This window comes from Peromyscus leucopus, chromosome 9 (assembly GCF_004664715.2).
Source record: "Peromyscus leucopus breed LL Stock chromosome 9, UCI_PerLeu_2.1, whole genome shotgun sequence".
Lineage (NCBI taxonomy): Eukaryota > Metazoa > Chordata > Mammalia > Rodentia > Cricetidae > Peromyscus > Peromyscus leucopus.
In genome coordinates, this window is record NC_051070.1 from 43688299 (window position 1) to 43709080 (window position 20782).

At 40.9% G+C, this 20782-nt stretch overlaps 1 protein-coding gene across 5 annotated transcripts in view; it reads right to left on the reverse strand.

Annotated features, from left to right (window-relative positions):
- The window catches only part of Elf1 (E74 like ETS transcription factor 1), a 96630-nt gene that overhangs the window by 14381 nt on the left and 61467 nt on the right, over positions 1-20782 (reverse strand). For 3 of the 5 annotated variants that reach the window (XM_028878756.2, XM_028878786.2, XM_028878745.2), the window contains exons 3-4: positions 9091-9271; positions 1994-2101 (exon numbers count right to left, since the gene is read on the reverse strand). In XM_028878756.2, coding sequence (XP_028734589.1) covers positions 1994-2101; positions 9091-9271 — 289 coding nt within the window. The remainder of the gene's footprint in view (positions 1-1993; positions 2102-9090; positions 9272-20782) is intronic. The other 2 variants (XM_028878803.2, XM_028878794.2) reach the window with 1 other exon arrangement.

Genomic DNA, 20782 nt, shown 5'->3' on the forward strand with positions numbered 1-20782 from the left:
TCTATCTTACCTCCCCTTCCCATGTCTACCTCCTGAAACTCAATTCCTATCTCACCACATTAGACCTCTATACAAATGCTTTATTCTCTAAAAACAAGAAGGACAAATCATAGCAAAAGGTATCTCCCTATAAATTTACTCAGGAAAAACAAAACAAACCACGCACACTCCACAGCGTGTCTCTCAGAGTTTCCACAATCTAAACCAAACCCGTTGATGTATCCAACAGTCTTATTAAATAAGAAACACAGAAACAATGTAAAAGAGAAAGCCAGAGGTCAGAGCTCAGAGCTAAAATCTCACCCTTCCTCCTGCTGTCCCAGCTTCCCGAAAGAGAGCTATTTCCTTGTGTGTCAGTCGGTTCCATAGTCATTCTGCCTTCTCATTGGTTGTAAACCCAAACACGTGACTGCTTCATCACTGTCTGAATGTACAGCCCCCTAGGTCTTAAAGGCATGTGTCTCCAATGCTGGCTGTATCCCTGAACACACAGAGATCTATGGGATTAAAGGCATGTGCCACCACCGCCACACTCTGTCTATGGCTCTAATAGCTCTGACCCCCGGGCAACTTTATTTATTAACATACAATCAAAATCACATTTCAGTACAATTAGAATACCACCACACAAACCTACTTTTCCAGCCTCACTCCCCACTCATCATAAAGCCTAACACCTTAGCCACACATACAAAAACATTTTTCCTTGAAAGAAAATACTGTACAAGTTGGTGCTGGTGGTTGAATCTATTCCTTCTAACGCGAATGCCCATTTCTGCCTCCTCTGTCTAATGAAGTGTAACTGTCATTTGGTTAAAACATTCTCTCCATAAAGCTAGAGGACCCACTGCCTCCAGAGCACTATGCTATCACTTATTTGTTTTTGGAGTTTATAGTTACTTACACACATGAATGAATTCAAAATTAAACTGTAAGATTGGAGAAAGGAATAAGAGCCATTTTTTTTATATCATGCCATTGCCTAACATACTGCTGTGCACATCACAAACATTCAATAAATACCTTCAAGTGACTTAGTAACTATGCTTTGAAGTTTTGGTTCCCCCTTGTCAGAAAGTGTCAAAGGAGAAATACATTTTTTAAAAGGTTAATAAGCTGGCAATGAATTTTATGCAACAAATGAGTAGGAAAAATTCAATAGGTTTTGCCTGTATAATACAATTATCTACAGACATGACTATATTGTACTAGTCTGGGTTCAAAACCAATGAGAGGCTGAAAAGATGGCTCAGCAGTTAAGAGCACTTGGTGCTCTTTTAGAAGACCAGGGTCAGTTACTAGCACCTACATCATGACTCACAACCCTCTATAGCTCCAGTTCCAAGAGATTCAACACCCTCTTCTGGCCTCTGTTGGCACTACACACATACAGTGCACATGCATACTTGCAGGCAAAACACTGATGCACATAAAGCTTAAAAAAAAAACAAGGCCAAGCCCTTCCCCCTGCCTCAAGGCTGCACAAGGTGTCCCAGCATAGGTAGTGGGCTCCCAAAAGCCCCCTGATTCGTGCCTCTACTGGATGTGCCTCCCCATGGGAGGGCTTGCCTTCTTGGGGAGGGGAGTAGAAGTTGGGTTGAGGAGGGAAGGCTTGGGGGGATGGGAAGAGGGAAGAGGGGGATCTTTAATTACTGTGTAAAATGAATGAAAAAACTTTTCTTAATAAAAAAATTGCAAGTGTGATCAGGGTGCATTGTATGAATTCCCAAATAATTAATAAAAATATATTGGGAGAAAAAAGATTTTGCATAATCTACTACTTCATAAAGGACAAATTACTTTTTATTCTAAAAATTATTCATCAAATTTTAAATCTGTTAAACAGAACATTCTAACAAGGTATCACATAGCAATGTGCTTGGGACCCACAAAAGAAAAAAAGCCCTTCTGTTCTCTTGACATTTATTATCTAATGGAGATGGCAAGAATAGCTTTGCAATGTATACAGATACAAGCAATCGTTAGCACTCACTTAGTCGTTTTTCATCCAGTATAGGGCCAGGAGAATCCATATTGAGGAGTGCCTCAGCAGCCTCAATGGTCTCAATTGTTTCATCTCCATTATGACAAGAAGCCTCAACTACAATAAAGTAAAAATAATATTAGCTCCAACATATGTGCTACTCTGAAATTCAGTCACAGTGTTCATCTCCTGAATCAGGATATACCACTTAATAGACTTTGTATGCATATAAACTATAAGATACAGAACATATGCCATAATACCAAATCTGTGGTGGGTTTGTACAATGTCTCACCCTATGCTGGCTAGGGTTTTGTTTTATTTTGTTTTGTTTTGTTTTGTAAACTTGACAAAAGCTCAAGTCATCTGGGAAGGACACTCAATTGAAAAAAATGTTCCCATCAGATTGGCCTGCAGACAAGTCTGTAGGGTATTTTCTTGATTAAGGATTGATGCAGGGGTGCCCATCCCACTGTGAGTTGTACCTCCCTGAGTAGGTAGGTTGTCCTGGACAGTATAAGAAAGCAGGTGGAGGTGAGGGGTCTGGAGAGATGGCTTAGTGGTTAAGGGTATTTGTTGCTCTTGAAAAGGACTGGGATTTAGTTGTCAACCATCTACATGGTGGCTTATAGCCACCTTTAACTCAAGTTCCAGGGGAATCCAACACCCTCTTCTGGCCTCTTCAGGCACCTGAAAGCATATGGTGCACTCTTACGTTATATGGAGACAAAATATGCATGCACATAAAATAAAGAATAAAGCTTTAAGGAAAAAAAAATGGTAAGCTGAGCAAACCATGGAGAACAAGCCAGTAAGCAGCATTCCTTCATGGCCTCTGCTTCAATTCCTGCCTCTAGGTTCTGCCTTGAGTTCCTGCCTTAACTCCTGAATGATGGACTGTGATGTGGAAGTGTAAGCCAAGAAAACCCTCTCCTCCCCAAGCTGTTTAGGGGCATGGTGTTTATCACAGCAATAAAGAAGCAAACTAAGACACACTCTATAGCTCGTGCTACCCTCACACTTGCAGAAATACTCCTGCCTCACCCTCCCAAGTGCTGGAAATACAGGAGCCACACCAGCCAACTGCCTTTTTATTTTTATTTTTTTGAGGGGACTTTAAAAATTATTGTCATCTTATATGTGTGATATGTGTGGCCTGTGCCACAAAGTGTGTGTGGAGGTCAGAGGACAAGTTTATGGAGTTATCTTTCTTTCCATTTTCCCGTGGGCTCTGGGGATTGAACACAGGTCATTACGCTTTCTGATTAAGAGCCATCTCACCAGCCCTTCTTTGTCTTTTAGTGACTGTGTCTACTTTATATAGTTCTGGCTAGCCCAAAATGCATGATGTAAGACCAGGCTAGCCTCAGACTTACAGTGACCCTCCTGCTTCTCCCTCTTGAGCTGTGAGATCACAGGCATTCACCACCATGAAGTGATTAGTCTTCATAATATTAGACATTTTGAACAAAACCAGTTATGAGACATAATATAATAAAGCCTCCTGTGCTCATTCACACCATCAAACACAATCAAACAGTAAGGAGATAATCTTTCACCCATGCCCTCCAACCACCCCCACGTCCTTACTTCCTACAAAGGATCATTGCAAAGGAATTCAAGACTCCATTTTTGTTCATTTGTTTGGTTGTTTGCTTTGTTATTTTTCTAATTTTTTTACAGTTAGATGTTTGTGTGTAGGTACACTCATACCGCAGCATGCGTGTGGAGGTCGGAGGACAAGCCGAAGGAGCTGCTTCTTTCTGAGTGCCATGTTCGTCGGGCACTGGCAGCAAGTGCCTTTATTCACTGAGCGAGCCTCTTTCCCAAGTGCTTTTTTTTTTCCTTTTTAAATACAGGACCTTATTATAGCCCACCCTGGCCTCAAACACACTATGTAGCTGAGGCTGGCCTAGAATAGCTGCTCCTTCTGTCTCAGCTTCCTAAGTTCTGGACTACAAATCTGGGTCTGCAAGCAGATTTCTAAAAGATATTTCCAAAAGATAAGGAGCGTAACATGATGATATCATCATGCATTAAAAAATTAACATTAACTAAGTATATAATACCATTTGTATCTCTCAAAATTCCTTTCAGCTGGTGCTGAACACAGCAGTAGAGCACCTGCTGCACCATACTCAAGACCCTGGACTCCATCCCAGCACCAGGAACAACCATTACCACAACCAAAGCAAGCAACAGAAGACACCAAGAAGATGTGCAGACTGCCTTTAAGGAGAGCAGTTAAAATGAGGTCATCACAGTGGAGCAGGAAACCTGGATGTGTACAGTAATCGGGAGACTATATGAAGGTAGGGGAGAAGACAGTCATCAGTGAGCATGGGGGAAAGAAACCAAGCCAGCCAGCCAGCACCTTGACCTACAAGGAAACGTTTCTGTCAGCTAGTGAAGCGGTACTGTGTTACACTAGCCCTGGCAAACCAGGCAGTGTTGTTCCATCCCTTGCCAGTCTCTGCCCTCCTCCCCCCAACCCCCACCCAGCTTCTCAAAGGCTTAGTACTTACTACCTTCCCCACTCTGGAGTGAAGGGAACTAGACCTGCTTCCCTTTCTCATCACACTGCTTAGATGAGCACCAAGGATCTAAGGACTTGAGTGGTGAGAAAATAAAGGGAGGAGGAAGGAACAAGCTACAGATAATCTGGCTTTTAAGATGTGGCTTGCTTTCCAGGGCCAGCCCAAGACTTTCCTATCTCCTAGGAACGAATCCATCTATATCTTGTCATTTGCTGTCTTCAAGCCTAAATGCAAAGGAATAATACACTCAACTAAAACAATTTCTTGTCTAAAGTTCCTCGACTTGCTTTCCTAGTTCAATTTCCTCTTTGGAGATCAATGAATAAGCATTCTTTCAGAAGACATTGGTTTCCAATTAACACTGAGTAGAATTCAACTCTAAGGCTTGAAGTTACATCAAAATACACTGCAAAACCCATCAGGTCAAGCCAAGTCACACAACAGACACATGATAGAGGTGGTCATTACAGAAATAATATCAATCACAGCCAGCAATGAAAAGAAACTAGATTCTGACCAATCCAACTCCCTTAGTGATAGGAGAAGTAAGCTTAGAGTCACCAAAAATGCATTCATAGATTTGTTCTAACAAAGAAGATAAAAGTGAATCTAGAAGCTGGAGATATAGCTCAGTGATAAAGCACGTGCCTAACATGCTTGAGGTAACCCTAACCACAGCGAACACTGAGAAAACAGAGAACATAAGAATTAGATGTTGCCTCAATACAAATGCAATCTTAGGCACAGTATTTAACCTTTCTAAATTCTGCTCTTTTTTTTGTATTAATATTAGAATTAAATGATACACATTTTTTACAAATTCAAAACTATGGGTTAGGTTGATATTGCTATTTTTGTGGTAGTCTCATAAAATGTGCATTTCCATATAGAAATGCCATACAGCTGAAACTGAGGGACAGTCTACAGAGTCCATAACTAGTGTACCTCTGAAGTGTCACGGTTATGAGAGACAAGGAAAGACAGAGCGATGGGTCCAGACTGTTGAGTCTAATGACAAAACGGCACATGAGAATGGGAACAGGTATTCTAGAAAGAAAGCAATGTGTGCAACTGGTAAGATCTAAGTAGGACTTGGGCTTCGTTGATAATGTTATAACCAATGATCATTTCATCTTCTTGACAAGTGTATACTGCTTAGCTAAGATGATGGAAGAAGAATCAAGATAAGGCACTTAACGGAATTGTGCTGTATTTTTACATCTTGTTACATTAATTTCTTCTATGTGGGGTGGAGGGAGGGAGAACACAGGCACCACAGCATGTGTGACAGTCTCAGGATAACTTGCAGAAGTCATTCTCTCCTTCTGCCTCATGGTCCCAGACACTGAACTCAGGTCCTAGCTTGACAGCAAGAAGTCTAAAATAGATCCATGCTTCACTAAAAAGCCACTTAAAATTGAAAAGTTCTAAGGAAATTATCCAAGCTTACCACATAATAAACATTCAGCGGCTAACAATCTGTCACCTTTCCGTTTACTATGACAGGGGACTGCAACTTTATTCATCCCCAAATCCGGCTGCTGCTCTTACCCCAGGCTCAGCTAGCCTCTATCGTGAGTCCTCAAGAGTAGTCTTGGTCTAGTCTTTCCAAGTATACAAATAACAGAAACCCAGCTCCTTGCTAGTATTTCCTTGCATGAATCTTTGGCCAAATAGAAGATGCTACATACGATCCCACATCTTTGGGGTCGGGGTGGGGGGACTCGACAAAAATTTAAGCCCAGCTTAAAACCCTTTGGCCTAAGGGTTCTATGCCACAAAGTTAGCATCTTTTTAATTATCTTTCATCATCTCTTCAGCATGTTGGGTAAAATGATATTCTCACTCCCCACTAGATTTGGTGGGGATCACGAAGCTCAGGCTGGTAGTGAGCCCTTGGTTCTCCTGCCTCCACCTTCCCAAGTGGCATCATGTACCAGGCACACTGTATATATTTGTTTACTAAACAAGTAACTTGGTCACCCATATTAGACATTTACATTTTTTACTCATTAACATAACTAATCAAATTCTCTCCATTTACAGTTGCTAACTTGCTTTTAAACTCGCTCTACACATTAGTCATTTGTCTTTTTTATTTTGGTTATAATTTGGGGGGAATCAAAACTGTTTCCAATATCTGCTGAAAAGGTCAATGTTCTTTCTTCTCCTTCCCACACATAGAAAACCTTTTGCTACCAAAAAAAAAATCTAGCATAACTTTTTTAAGTTTTTTGTTCTTCCTATATTAAACTTAGGGTCTACTTTGCTACTTTAAATTTTTTTAAGTGTATGAGTGTTTTGCCTGTATGTATGCATTTATGTATACCATTGCATGGTGCCCTTAGGGGGTCAAAAGAGGGTATCAGATCCCCTGGACCTAGAATTACAGACAGTTGTAAGCTACCATGCTGGTGCTGAGAATTGAAGCCAGGTCCTCTGGAACAGCATCCAATGGTCTTAACCTCTAAGCCATTGGTCCAGACCTCTTCTGTATATTTTTTAGGTAAGAATCTTTCTTTTTTTCCTCCCCCACCAAATATCCATGTGTTAACTTCTTAAATAGACAAGCACATGCATCTAGACATAGTCAGTTCTAATAATCCAATTATTCTTTCACTTATACCACTTTGCTTTCAATATCCTAACTTCAAAGTTTTAGTATTTGCTAGCATAAGTTACTATGTAAGAAGTTTTTATTGAACACATATTATGTGTTAAGTATTGTAGCCAAAGCCAAGACAGAGCTGAGAACAAGGCAGTCACAATGCCACTAAAAAACTTCAACTCTACCTATTATGTCTATTTCCAAAACAATTTCTTTTAAGAATCAAGATGCAAATCCTTGCTTCCAAGTAATTTCCTCAAATATCCTTAACACTTCTGACCAAAACATATGAAAATGAGACTTACAGAGTCAGGGCTGAGGAGATGGCTCGGGGCTTAAGAGCCGCTCTGACAGCAAACCCAAGTTCAACTCCCAGCACCCACACGGCAGCTCACAGATCATGGCTCACAACCGGTTAATTCCAGTTCCAAGGGAGCTGAACACCCTCTTCTGGTTTCCATAAGTACCAGGCATGCTTATAGTGTACATATATACATAGAGGCAAAACAGTCATAAAAATAAAATAAAAATAAATCTAAAAATCATACAAAGCCCCCTTCCCAAATTATTGGTAAAATGCAGGGAAGTCATGATACACACCTTTAACCCCAGCACTTAGGAAGCAGGGGCAGGCAGATTTCTGAGTTCAAGGTCAGCAAGTTTCAGGACAACTAGGGCTACACAGAGAAATCCTATCTTGAAAAACCAAAAAAAAAAAAAAAAAAAAAAAAAGAACACACACACACAAAACAAAATGGTACAAAGATAAAGCACATACCATTTTCTAAAACTGATAAAAGCATTAATACACCTCCCTCTTCCATAATCCTTTCTTCCAGTTTTCAATGTTATCCTAGTTCTGACCCTGACAGAAATCCTCTGTAAATCCCAGGGCTTCAGCACACATTAGGTCCTGGCTTACTGTCTGGTTTCCTGAGACACTAGTAAGAAAACAGCCTTCCTATCTCCTTCCCTACAAACAGCTTTCACTTGGTTCTCAGGAACGTAGCAGTCAGGGAAGACGCGATTCTGAATCAAGTCTTCTCATGTCTATTTCAATGTATTCAACGTATCTAGGGGGGAAGGGGGATCAAGAAAGCCGTTTCAAACAGGTGAGGCGGCAGAATGTGCCACTTTCTTCATCCAGGCTTTAGCTTCTGCAGGTAGTAAAGTGACCCTGGGACCTCCATTTGGTTTGGGGTCAAGCACATCTCTCCACGGTAATAATGTACTTAGCAGCCTAATTTCCTTACCTGCACATACTATGCATACACACCCTTCTTCAAACAATACACCTAGCAACCCCAGAACCCCTTGGCCCTGACTCTACATCAGGCTACACATCTTTTAACAATAACATAAGTTTCTCTACTCCGTAACTATCAAGTAAAGACTATTTCTAGTCAAGTGTGTTTCCAACATATACAGATAAAACAAACAGAAGGCCTATTCATCCTGAACTGGTTTTGGGTGCATGTATAGTAAGGCAAAACTGTGCCTGCCAGTAACCTTTAGAGAACTCACTCTATTATCTTCTGACTATGCATAATTGACATGCATATAATTAAAACCAGATGCATCATGGGATGAAGAATGCATAATAGAAAAACAACCTAATCAATTAAAAATAAAAAAAAAAACATCCAAACTACACTTAGTAGCCAGCCCCTTGTTCCTTTAAAACCCATTTCTAAAAAAGACTCTAAATTTTACCCTGGGGCCCTTGAATAATCTCACTATCACTCTTGATAGGATATCCCTCTATAATAATTTCCATTATTGCTCTGCTATAGACACAGTTGCCTACTACTTTTGCAAATCTATGTGAGCCCTTATTTTTAAATCTTTGGATAAAAGACTAAGAACCTGAAAACACCTGGTCCAGACTCTGACCACCTGTAACAGTCACACACACACACACACACACACACACACACACACACACACACACACACACACACCTGTGAGGGTGATGTCATCGTCATCGTCGTCTATGATTTCCTCTTCAGCAACATCCAATGAACTTTCAGTAATCATGTCATTAGGCTCTTCCACACAGGCTAGACCAGCATAACTATTGAGAATATCAGCGCCAGGAACATGTTCCACAATGACAGCAGGAAATATAGCAGGATCGCCAAGCTGCAAGAGATGGGAACAGAGGTAAAGAGAACAGTTCTGCTTTTGTTGTCTACAATTCAAAAACACTGGACACGCATTTGTAACTTACTTGTTCTCATTTTCTTAGGTGGATACTATACCCAGGGCCTAAGGCAGGCTAGGAAGAACTCAAACACTGATCCACACACCATCCTGTTTTACAGTTTAGAGCAATGTAGTCCCTACATCATCTTACTGGTTTGTGTGGGGGAATGGTAGCTCGAGTGCGTGCACGTGTATGTGTGTGTGTGTGTGTGTGTGTGTGTGTGTGTGTGTGTGTGTGTGTGTGTGTGTGTGTTTGTCTTAGCTTTTGGAGACAGAATCTCCCTTTGCAGCTGATCTTAAACTTACTCTTCTAAACTCTAAGGTTACAAGTATATGCCACCATACCTGGCTCTAATACTTACACATTAACAATCTTTTTAGTTTATAAGGGCTATGAAACTATAACACCTAGCCTTTAATAATTAATCTTGTCTCAGTTTCTTAAGAGACGGGGTCTTGCGTATCCCAGGCTGACCTGCTGGCTAGTTAGCAGAGGACAACCTTAACTCTTGCTGCTCCTGCCTCCATCTAAATGCTACAACTGCAAGTGTGCCCCACTATGCCTGCTTCTTCGTCTGGGTTTTGTTTTGTTTTTGTTGTTGTTGTTGTTTTGTTTTTCTGTATAGCTTTGGAGCCTGTCCTGGAACTCACTTGGTAGCCCAGGCTGGCCTTGAACTCACAGAGATCCGCCTGCCTCTGCCTCCGGAGTGCTGGGATTAAAGGCGTGCGCCACCACCGCCCAGCTGCTTCTTCATCTTAATGGCCAGGTTTTCATCAGTAATTATAAAAGTACATTTTAATACAGCATTAGATTAAAAAACAATAAAATAGGCTTTAAAATTATGCCTAAGCATGAACCAGGAAGTGGAATGCAATGAAATGTAATTAAATAAACTCTTACTAAAGTTTCTTTCACAGAAGAACATCTCAGTTCAACTATTGCACTGTTACTTGGCAGGAAGCCTTGACTTGCACATCCTTCGACTCACATGAAAACAATTAACTCACATTTTCTATTACTGTCCTCTTTAAGGATGACTGTATTAAAGTTATGAATTTTTCCTACCAATGTTTGTTTATAAAACTACAGAATTTTAGGGCAGGTGTGGTGGCACATACCTTTAACCCCAGCACTCGGGAGGCAGAGGTTGTTGGATCCCCACATGCTTGAGGTCAACCTGATCTACATACTGAGTTCTAGACCAGCCAAAGCTACAGAGTAAGACCCCGTCTCAAAAATAACACCAAAACCAAAGAAGATTACGGAATTTCAGAACTGAAAGATTTAACTTCATCTAGCTACTTTATTTTACCATTGAGAACTCACTGCACTGAGAGGTTTTAATGCTGTACTAAAAATCAATTAAGCTGCTCCTTTCTGTTTTGCTTTGTTTCATTATGTCACATAGCCCACAGTAGTCTGGAACTCACTGTGCAGCCCAGGGTCACCTTCAACTCATGGGACTCTTCTGCAGCAGGTTCCCAAGTACAGGGATAACAAGTATAAGCCACCATGCCCAGCTTCCTTTAAATTTCTTATTTAAATGAAATAATTTCTAACTTAGAAAAATTGAGAAACTACTTCAAAGAATTTTCGTACAACCTTAACTCATATTCCTTTAATTCTAACACTTGACTGTTCCCAGTATTGTTATCTTTTGTAGGTGCTGGGGACAGAACCCAGGTCCTCTGGAAGAACAGCTAGTGCCCCTAACTGCTGAGCCATCTCTCCAGCCCCCAGACTGCCTTTTTAATGCAAAATACTGAAGTCTTATTTCCTAAATGCATTGCCTCTATAAAAACAGACAAAATATCAAAGGCAGGAAAAGAACATCGCTATTGTACTATTAACTAATCTACAAATCTGAAATTTCCCTAATCATCTCACTACTTCATAGTAGGGCAGGGTAAAACAGAAGAGTTCAGAGTTCATTGTAGGATCACAAGCTTCATTTAGTAATTATTATTTCATTCTTTTGTTTTGTTGAAATGGAATCTTACTATGTAGCCCAGATTTGCCTCAAACTCAAAGTCATCCTCCTGCCTTAGCCTCCTGAGTTTCAGTACATATAACCACACCTGTCTAAATGTAGCACTTCTGAAAGAGAATGGGTCATTTGTTATATAGAATAGCCCAAAATTTGTGTTTGGTCATTTCCTTGTGACTAGATCAAGTTTGCATTTTTGACGAGAATTCAAAGAAGTTGTATACCTTAAAATATATCATGTCAAGGTGTCCCTAAGTACTCATGTGTCCAGTGCTGGGGATACGAACTTTGGCTGCTTAGTTAAATGATATCTATCAAGTTTCTCCACTGTAAAGTTAATTTTCCTCCTTAATATGATAATTACTTTGTGAGAACATTCTCTAAGTGGGAACAGATTCCTGTTTACAGACAATGACATCAAGGACTTTGACATTTTCCTCAGTTGAGTGTATACTCCACTGGAATGACTTATGGCTTTGGTGTATACTAAACAGTGCTGATCTTTTAAAACAAGTGTGTTTATACCATTGCAGAGTAAGGTCAGATATTCCTCGTATCATAAAAATTTAAGTACTGAAAGCTAATATATCTTGGGTGTTAAACAGATAGTATCTTTACCTTCAAGAATGTTAAACAAGGAAATTCATAAGTGCTGATCTTAAAGCACATTTGGTTTTATTTCAAAATGTTTCTTCCTGTTTCAGAAAAGTTATACAGAAGTAACTGGCTTTTCAAACTGTGAAAGTAGACTTGAAACTGAAACTAGGGGATCAAGAATTTACATTGTGAAACACATAAACACATACATAAGCAGTAAAGACAACATTCAATTTCCAAAACAAAATATAAACATTTGACTTCAAGGCCGCGTGTCTAAGTCAGAGGACAATGCAGGAGTTGGTTTGCTCCTTCCAAGTAAGCCCTGGCCAGGGTTCAACCTCAGCTCAGCAGGGACAGTAGCAAGTGATTTCACTGTCTGAGCCACTTCAAGGACCCTCCCTTTCTTTCTCTTGAGAGGTAATCAGTTTGCATGTAATACAACCTAGTACGGACATTCACCTGCTAAAACACTTTACCTTCTCTTCTGTCTCAGGAGCTCCACTTAAATCCACTTTAAGTGGAGCTTTAAGAGGCTGAACCCAATGTTCAATAAATTTTCACATAATTTCACTCAATGTACATGGGAGAACAGAAATCATCACCTCAGCCACTGACAGATAAAGAATTGAGTTAAGAGCATATTCAAGGTCAGCCACTAAATCCAAGACAGAGGTATGTCAAATGTAACTCACAGGTGTAGGACTCACACAAATAAAGCCACAATATTCCTCCCTATGCAAACCTAGACCTGGCAATTTGGACAGAAACTGGCAAGAACAAAAATATTACAAAAAACACCTTAGCAATTCTATCTAAACTTATACAGCTCCTACATTTGGGTGTCTGTGAGTGTTGTATGCACAGGCTAGAGGTCTATGTTGGGTGCCTTCCCTTTTTTTTGTACTTTTTTTTGGGAGGGAGACAGGGTTTCTCTGTGTAATAGCCCCCACGTCCCAGGCTGTCCTTAAACTTGCTTTGTAGACCAGATTGGCCTCAAACTCACAAAGATCCACCTGCTTCTGCTTCCCAAGTGCTGGGATTAAAGGCCTGTGCCACCACAGCCCAGCTTGTACCTATTTTTTACTACAGGGCTTCTCACTCAGCCAGGAGCTCACAGATCCAGCAGGAGAGGCTAACAGAGAGCTCAGGGGCTCCTCCTATCTGTCCCCCCAGTGCTGGGACTATGTGTATGCATCATTACACATGGCTCTTCATATGACTGCTGGGGACCTGAACTCAGTCCTCATGCTTTTGCCAAGTGAGCCATCTCTCCAACCCTCCTATATTTTAAATACCTAGATATTGTTATTACTCTCTTCCTTGTTCTAGTCTACAAAACTATGGCTTGCCTGGAGAAGGCAACCATTCTTTCCACTTTATTCGCAGAGCTCAAGAACTCCTTGTCAAATATCACTATTTTCTACCACAGTGCCCTCCCTAGAGAAATTGCTGTTACCAGTTTTCTTTGCTCCCTGGCAGAAATCATCCCTGTATACATCATATAGTTTGCTATACTCAGTTATTTTTATAATTTAACAATTTATTAGGAAAAACTTCGATACCAGGCATGATTTCCTCTTGTTGAGAGGGTCTTAAGTTCAATAAAAGAGCTGTTGGTTATCACCAGGTATGTGTGCCACTACCTCACCCTTAGGATCATCATGCCATGCTGGTTGCTGTTGTGGTTATAGGTGCTGGTTGCTTCCCTCCTTTGGTCCTTTCTGGTACCATGAAAGCTAGTCCTCAGGGAGCAGGAATTCAGGTGAGCTCTCGCTCAGGAGCCTGTAATCTAAAGTGCATGACTTCAGCAATACCTTCCATCTCTGGAGGTAACCAGGGTTAATAGTAACAGTGAGCAATGTTTGGGGGATCTCTAGAACAGCCCTGACCAACAACTCAGAGAGTGCTTCTCATGCCTGGTGTTTGGGTTTTTGTTAAATACTCTTTGGCTCTTGGAGGGAGAACTGTCAGCCTAGATGAAAAAAAAAAATTCATTTAAACTACATATGTATTATTTATATAAAGATGTACATGTATGATAATTTTTAAAGTAGACAGATAATGATATGATTCCTTATGACTTTTTCAGACATCCTTACTATTATTTGACCCTCCTGTCTTCTATATTTATATCCCTCCCTGCTTCCAAGTTAGAGCCCCTCCCCCAATCAGACCACGTGTATCCTGCCATTCCCCTCTCTATTGTGCCCCTCTACCCCATCAATGATCTCTTTTTTACCACACATATGCAAAGGGGATGGAGAGAGAAGGGGGACAGGGAGCCAGGAGAACAAGAGGCCTCAACCCTCCACAAAGAACTACAGGCAACTAAGGAATACTGACAGTGAAGAGATCGTCTTCCCAAGGGAAGAACTCCTCTCCTGCCCCCCCAGCCCAATTGATTATCCAATACCCAATGGTCAGCCCTGAAAACATGCATACAAGTAACACTATGCAGACTGAGCAGGCTGTATTTAGGAATGTGTGTGTATATATACATATATGTGTAACATACATGCAAATGACAACAATTAATGAAAAAAGAGGCCATGAATTTAAAACTAGCAAGGAGGGTATATATGGGAGGGTTTGAAGGGAAGAAAGGGAAGGGAGAATGATATAATTATATAATAATCTTGTGTTGTTGTTTTGTTTTTGAGATGGGGATTCTCTGTGTAGCCCTGGCTGTCCTGGAATTCCCTCTGTAGACCAGACTGACCTAGAACTCAGAGATCTGCCTGCCTCTGCCTCTCAAGTGCTGGGATTAAAGTATGTGCCACTACCACCCAGCTAATAGAACTCATTCTTGTGGAAGAGGTCACAGGTATTTTACAAAATGTACTTTGCAAAGGAGTCATGTAGTCATGTCCTAAGTTTTGTAGTGATAATTGTCACGAGAAAACTTTTTTTTTTTAAGTTGTACCGTGTTTAAATATGTAAAACATAAACTGCGCTGGGTCAGACTCTAGAAGCTTGAACCAGCACCAGCTAACTAGATTTCCTTCTTGCCTCAAGAGGGTCATTACTCTGCGACCACGGCATTTGCAGGGACCTCCCCACAATCAGGAGGCTAAGGCAGGAGGATCCCAAATGTGAGGTTTGCTTGGGTTATACAGTTTCAGGTCAACTTGGGCTACAAAAGGAGAACTCTCTCAAGGAGGAGAGGGAGAGAGAGAACAAAATGAAGCAGAAGACGAAGAGATGGGAGGGGGAAATGAAGGAGGAGAGGAGGGACAGAGAACAAGAAAGGAAAAACTGAAGTCCGCCATAAAGCTCACTGGTAGAGTGTACAGGCCCCAGCTTCAATGCTCAGAAATGTCAGGGTGAAAAAAATGCAGACATAAAGAAAGGAAAGAAAATATTTCCTCAGACCCAAAAGTTTAGTTAAATATGAAGAATACCTTTAATCTCAGCACTTGGGAAACAGGCAGTGAGTCTCAGATCTGAGAGTTCAAGGCCAGCCTGGTTTACATAGTGAATTCCAAGCTAGTCAGGACTGTATCCAAAAGAAAATAAAGAAATGGAGAGGAAAAGGAAAGAAGGGCTGGTTCTGTGATTTAGAGGGCAGCACCATATAGTAGAAAGTTAACAAAGAAAATAGGAATCACGAGACCTAGCACATTCTCCAACACTGACATGAGTGATTGTGTTATACAAAGGAATGCAGAGATGAGAGAAAGACAAATACCACTGGTCTAACCAACTGAAGGTTAAAATTTTTAAATGTATATGGGGCTAGGAGATGGCTTGGTGAATAACGCACTTCTTTTACAAGCATGGAGGCTGAAGCTCAGATCCCCAGCACCCCCGTAAGTGTCAGGTGTGGGGGCCATCTCTCATCCTAGTGCTAGGAAGGTAAAGACAACAGACCCCGTGGGCAAGCTGGCTAGCTGGCTATGGAAATAGGCAAGGTCTGGGTTCCAACGTCAGACCCTGAGAAAGTGAGGAGTGATGGGGAAGATACTCAATGTCAACCTTTGGTATACACACACACACACACACACACACACACACACACACACACACACACACACGCATGCCCAGACATATACATGTGAACACACATGTATACCACACACACATGAAAAATAAATTGTACTTATAATGAACATTTTTAAACTTGTCATTATTCTCAAAGTAGTCTAACAACTGTTTCTATAAATTAATCTAGAAACGAGTTTAAGGATATGGGAGAGTGTGTATGGTTTTAAGTAAATACACTGTTTCAAATGGGGTACTTCCTGGTTTGTCCCCCCATCAGATATGAGCAGCAACTCTGCTTCACCATGTGACACAGTTGGCCAGTAACCGAACCCTAGCTTGAACTGACTCCAGGGTCTGTGTTGTTTATCTGCATCCCACTCATCAGTTGCAACGTGCTGGCTTTATTAAACTGAATGCCTATCTCCTTGGCTCTGTCTAGAAACACTATGGAAGCTGGGTGGCTATAGCACACACCTTTAATCCCAGCACTCCGGAGGCAGAGCCAGCAGATCTCTGGGAGTTCGAGGCCAGCCTGGTCTACAGAGCGAGATCCAGGACAGGCACCAAAACTACACAGAGAAACCCTGTCTCGAAAAACTAAAAAAAAAAAAAAGAAAGAAAAAAGAAAAGAAACACGATAGTTTAACAGGCATTTAGAGTGGTGTTGTGTCTTTAACATTCTCTTCCCTAGGGTTCTGTTGTCTGGGATCACAGAGTCTCCTCTTGCTAAGGCAACTTGAGCGTCTCATTAAAATCATGAACATAATAATCCCTAACAACAATCTATAAACATTGTCTTTACACCCACAGATAAGTATAATTTTCACCCCTCATCAAGAGACAGAGACCACTACAGAAACCCACAACCAATCAAAACGTGGAGCTGTGGCGCTCAGTCTACAAAACACTCCTGCTCAGGGAACACAGTGGAAGAAAGGGGCAGGAAGACCCTACGAGCCAGAGGATCAGGCAGTTCGCTGAGGTGTTTAGTCTCCTCATAATGCTATAGCTACACCGGCGCATAAAGCCTCACCAACATGACTGCCCAAGCATGAGCTGAACAAGGACAACACCAAAAGACACGCCAAAGTGGATGGGGAAGAGCCCAGGAGGCCTCAACCCTACAAAAAGAACTGCAGACCACTGAAGCAGTCTGGGAGTGGGAGAGGTGCTCTTCCCAGACACCAAATGGTGTCGACTGCCAAATGGTCAGTCCTGAAAACATATCCAAGCAACATATATAGACTTAGCAGGTTATATTTAAATGTGTGTGTGTGTGTGTGTGTGTGTGTGTGTGTGTGTGTGTGTGTGTGTGTGTAAACATGCATGCATGCAATAAAAAGTAGTGAAAAAATTAAGGCCATGAATTTGAAGGAGAGCCAGGATGGGTGTATGGGAGGGTTTAGAGGGAGGAAAGGGAAAGGAAGAAATATTGAAATTATATAATCTCAAAAATAAAATTTGAAATCATGAGCCTACTTCAAAGTGAACACTTCCCACTTCTTCAGGGTGCTATCAATTCACATACAATAAACAACTCATGTGTTCACAATACATGGGGCTAGAGAGACCTCTCAGTGGTTAAGAGAACTGGCTGCGCTTCCGGAGGACCTGAGTTTGATTCCCAGCACCCACATGGCAGTTTACAACTATCTATAAAATTCCAGTCCCAGGGATCCAATGCCCTCTTTGGCTTCCGTGGTAGGCACGCATGTACGATACTGACACACACACACAGGCAACACACACACAGAAAATAAAATACAAATAAACTGAAACACAGGAGAAGTGAGAAGCCTGAAACTACAGAACACATCTCAGGTGACTACAAGGTGTTGGCCTCTATTACCATAAATGGAAGGAAAACGCACACTCCAGTAACTCCAGCTACAGATCTGGACTCAAACTGCCTTTTATCTGGATTGACTAGCAACTGACTAAAGTATGAGTCATCAAGAATCCAAACCTTCAAAACCACACATTGTAAAATTCCTCACAGCATGGTGAGCCCTGCACTCTACAGAAGCAGAGACCGGGAATTGCCGAAAGTTCAAGGCCAGGATCCACATAACAAGTTTCAGGCTAGCCAGGGCCATGAAGGGAAGAGGGTATGAACAAACATAAAATTTCACACGTTGAATTATCTAAGATTTAGATTTTTAGAGTAAGTAAAAACTTCTGACTTGAATCCATCTGTTTTCACTGCCACAATAAGTACCCAAAACTAAGTGCCTTCAACAACAGAAACGTATTCTCCCAGCGCTGAGGACTATGTCAGAAGTGAAGGTGTTGGTATATGCCTGGTTCCTTCTGCAGACCTGCTCAGTTCCCCTGACTTCTTTGGCTGTCTTCATGGCCACCCGATGTTCTTCCCACATGTCTGAATCTGAGCTTCCCCTTCTGTAAGGACTCACCCTAGAGCAGGGGCTCACTCCATTCACCCTAACTAATCACATCTGCAATGACCCTTTTTCCAAATAAAGTCACAATCTGCGGTAATATGGGTTAGAACATCAATAGATGAAGAAGGATAAGTTAGACAAATTCCACCCCTAATAGGAATTAGCTTTAAGTCTACTGTTTGAACATTGGTTCCCTCTATCCGGATACCAAAAGCTTATGAAAATGAAATAGAGGCATATGTAAATTTACTGCTGGTTTTAAGTAACAGACTTTCTTCTTTATAATTGAACTCCTGTTTTTTGTTCTACATTGTTTAAATATAACTCCTTTCCAAGACTGATTTTAGAAAAGAGCTTCAAAGGGTCAGAGCAGTGAGCATAGTGGCATGCTCCTGCAGTCCCAGACACCAGGGAGACTGAGGCAGAGGATTACCTGACCACAGCAGTTTGATTGAAGCCAACCTATGCAACACCAACTCAAAAAATAAATTAACTGGAGAGATGTCAGAGTTAGAGCAACTATTTCAGAGGTTGATTAAGTAACAACGTTCACAAATCTGTAATAATATCTAAAAAAAAAAAAAAAAAAAAATAAATTAAAATTTAAAAGTTATGTATAAAACGATGAGACTACTAACAGCCAAGGAAAATCTGTAGTTCCTTTTATAAAATTTCTACTTTTTTGTTGTGTCGGGATCAAATCTAGAACTTTGATCATGCAGGCAAGTGTTATACCTCAGCTAAAGAAATAAAGTGACAGTATCTCTTGGGCCCTGTTCTAGTGCTATAAAGAGACACCATGACCAAGACAACTCTTATAAAAGAAAGTATTACAATTACAGAGGTTTAGTCCATTTTCATTATGGTGGGAACATGGCAGAATTCACGGCCCTGGAGCAGTAGCTTAGAGCTGCAGCCTGATCCACAGGCCAAGAGAGAAGAAGCAGGGGGTGGGCTTCTGAAACCTCAAAGGCCACCCCAGTGCCACACTTCCTCCATCAAGGCCACACTACTCTAACAAGGCCACAACTTTTAATCCTTCTAATCCTTTTCAAGCCACTCTCTGATAAATCAAGGGCATCCTTATCTCTATATAAGTCTTAAACTATCCTGTGCTACATGAGCCCCTTTCTCAAAAAAAAATTTTTTTAATGCTCTCCAAACATGTCTAAAAGATTTCCTCATTGAAACAATTAAATTAATCATCTTTTCTACCCTCTTGAAACAAGTCATATCCTTGGAAATCTGAGGATAAAACTCAGAACATTACACATGCTTACTGGGTATTGTAGCACTGATTCATATCCCAGTTCTAGGTGTGATTTGAGAAAGAGAACTTCACTAAATTCTAGCACTACTTAACCTTGTCTCTATATTGGGAAACATTTTAAAACAGCAAATGAGTACCAGATAATTCAGAGTATCTGACGATATGGCCAGGGCCTATAAATAAACTTCCCCAAGTGGGCCCAATTTGCACTCAGGGTCTAGAAACCCTGGTAGAAAGAAATACACAAAACTACATTGCCTAAATTGGGTCAACTCTTATCACTCACGCAAATCTCTGATACTAGAAATATAAACAGATATGTTACAAGGTCTTTTGCCACTTGGCATTTGTAAATGATTTTCACTTTGTTTGTGGAACAGAGCTAAAGCAAACCACAAGCCCTGGGGACTGGAGAATAAAGATTTCCTGGAATCAAAACTATCAAATCAGTTTTGAAGCATCTATTTCTAGAAGCCAGATTCACTATAGTAAGAAAAACTGAGTTTCATAGATTTTTTAACTTTACTGAAAGTCTTAAAAGCCCAAGCGGGTGGGGGAGGGTGCTTATTATGTACAGGTAAATCCTAGAGCATATGCTGAAAGCAAAATTTCAGCCAACATTTCAGCAGCAATAATAAAAATCAAACCAAGGACAGTTCCTCCAGGTTCAACACTGTCCCCGGAGTTCCCCTGGGTTGTGGTTCATCACATATGTCACGACACCATCAACTGAAAGCAGAGGTGAAAGACCAGCGGGAACAGCACCATACATGCTTCTGCTAAAAGATTTCTTTATTTCACTCACCACAGCAGGCCCTGCAGTCCTAGATGGCAACTTAAAAACTCTGACTACTACTTCAGTGCTGTTAAGTTTTCAACAGGCTTTCAGATGTTAAAAAAAAAAAAAAATACAAGAGCACTCATATAACTTGTTTGCCAAGTTTCCCTAACAGCAGCTCTCAGTCTGTTCCATGGTGATTGTGAAACATCCTGCCACAGCCCTCTAGAAAACAGCCCACAGTCGAAGAGCAAAACATTTTCCTCAGACAAAAAGCAGGGTAAAAAATCCTTTTGAAATTTCCTCAATGCAGATACTTCTTTTAAATAACAAGTTCAAGATAAGCATACTTTCCAGTAATTAGTATATGTTTATACCAAGACAGACAGACAGACAGACAGACAGAGAGACAGACATACACTGCGC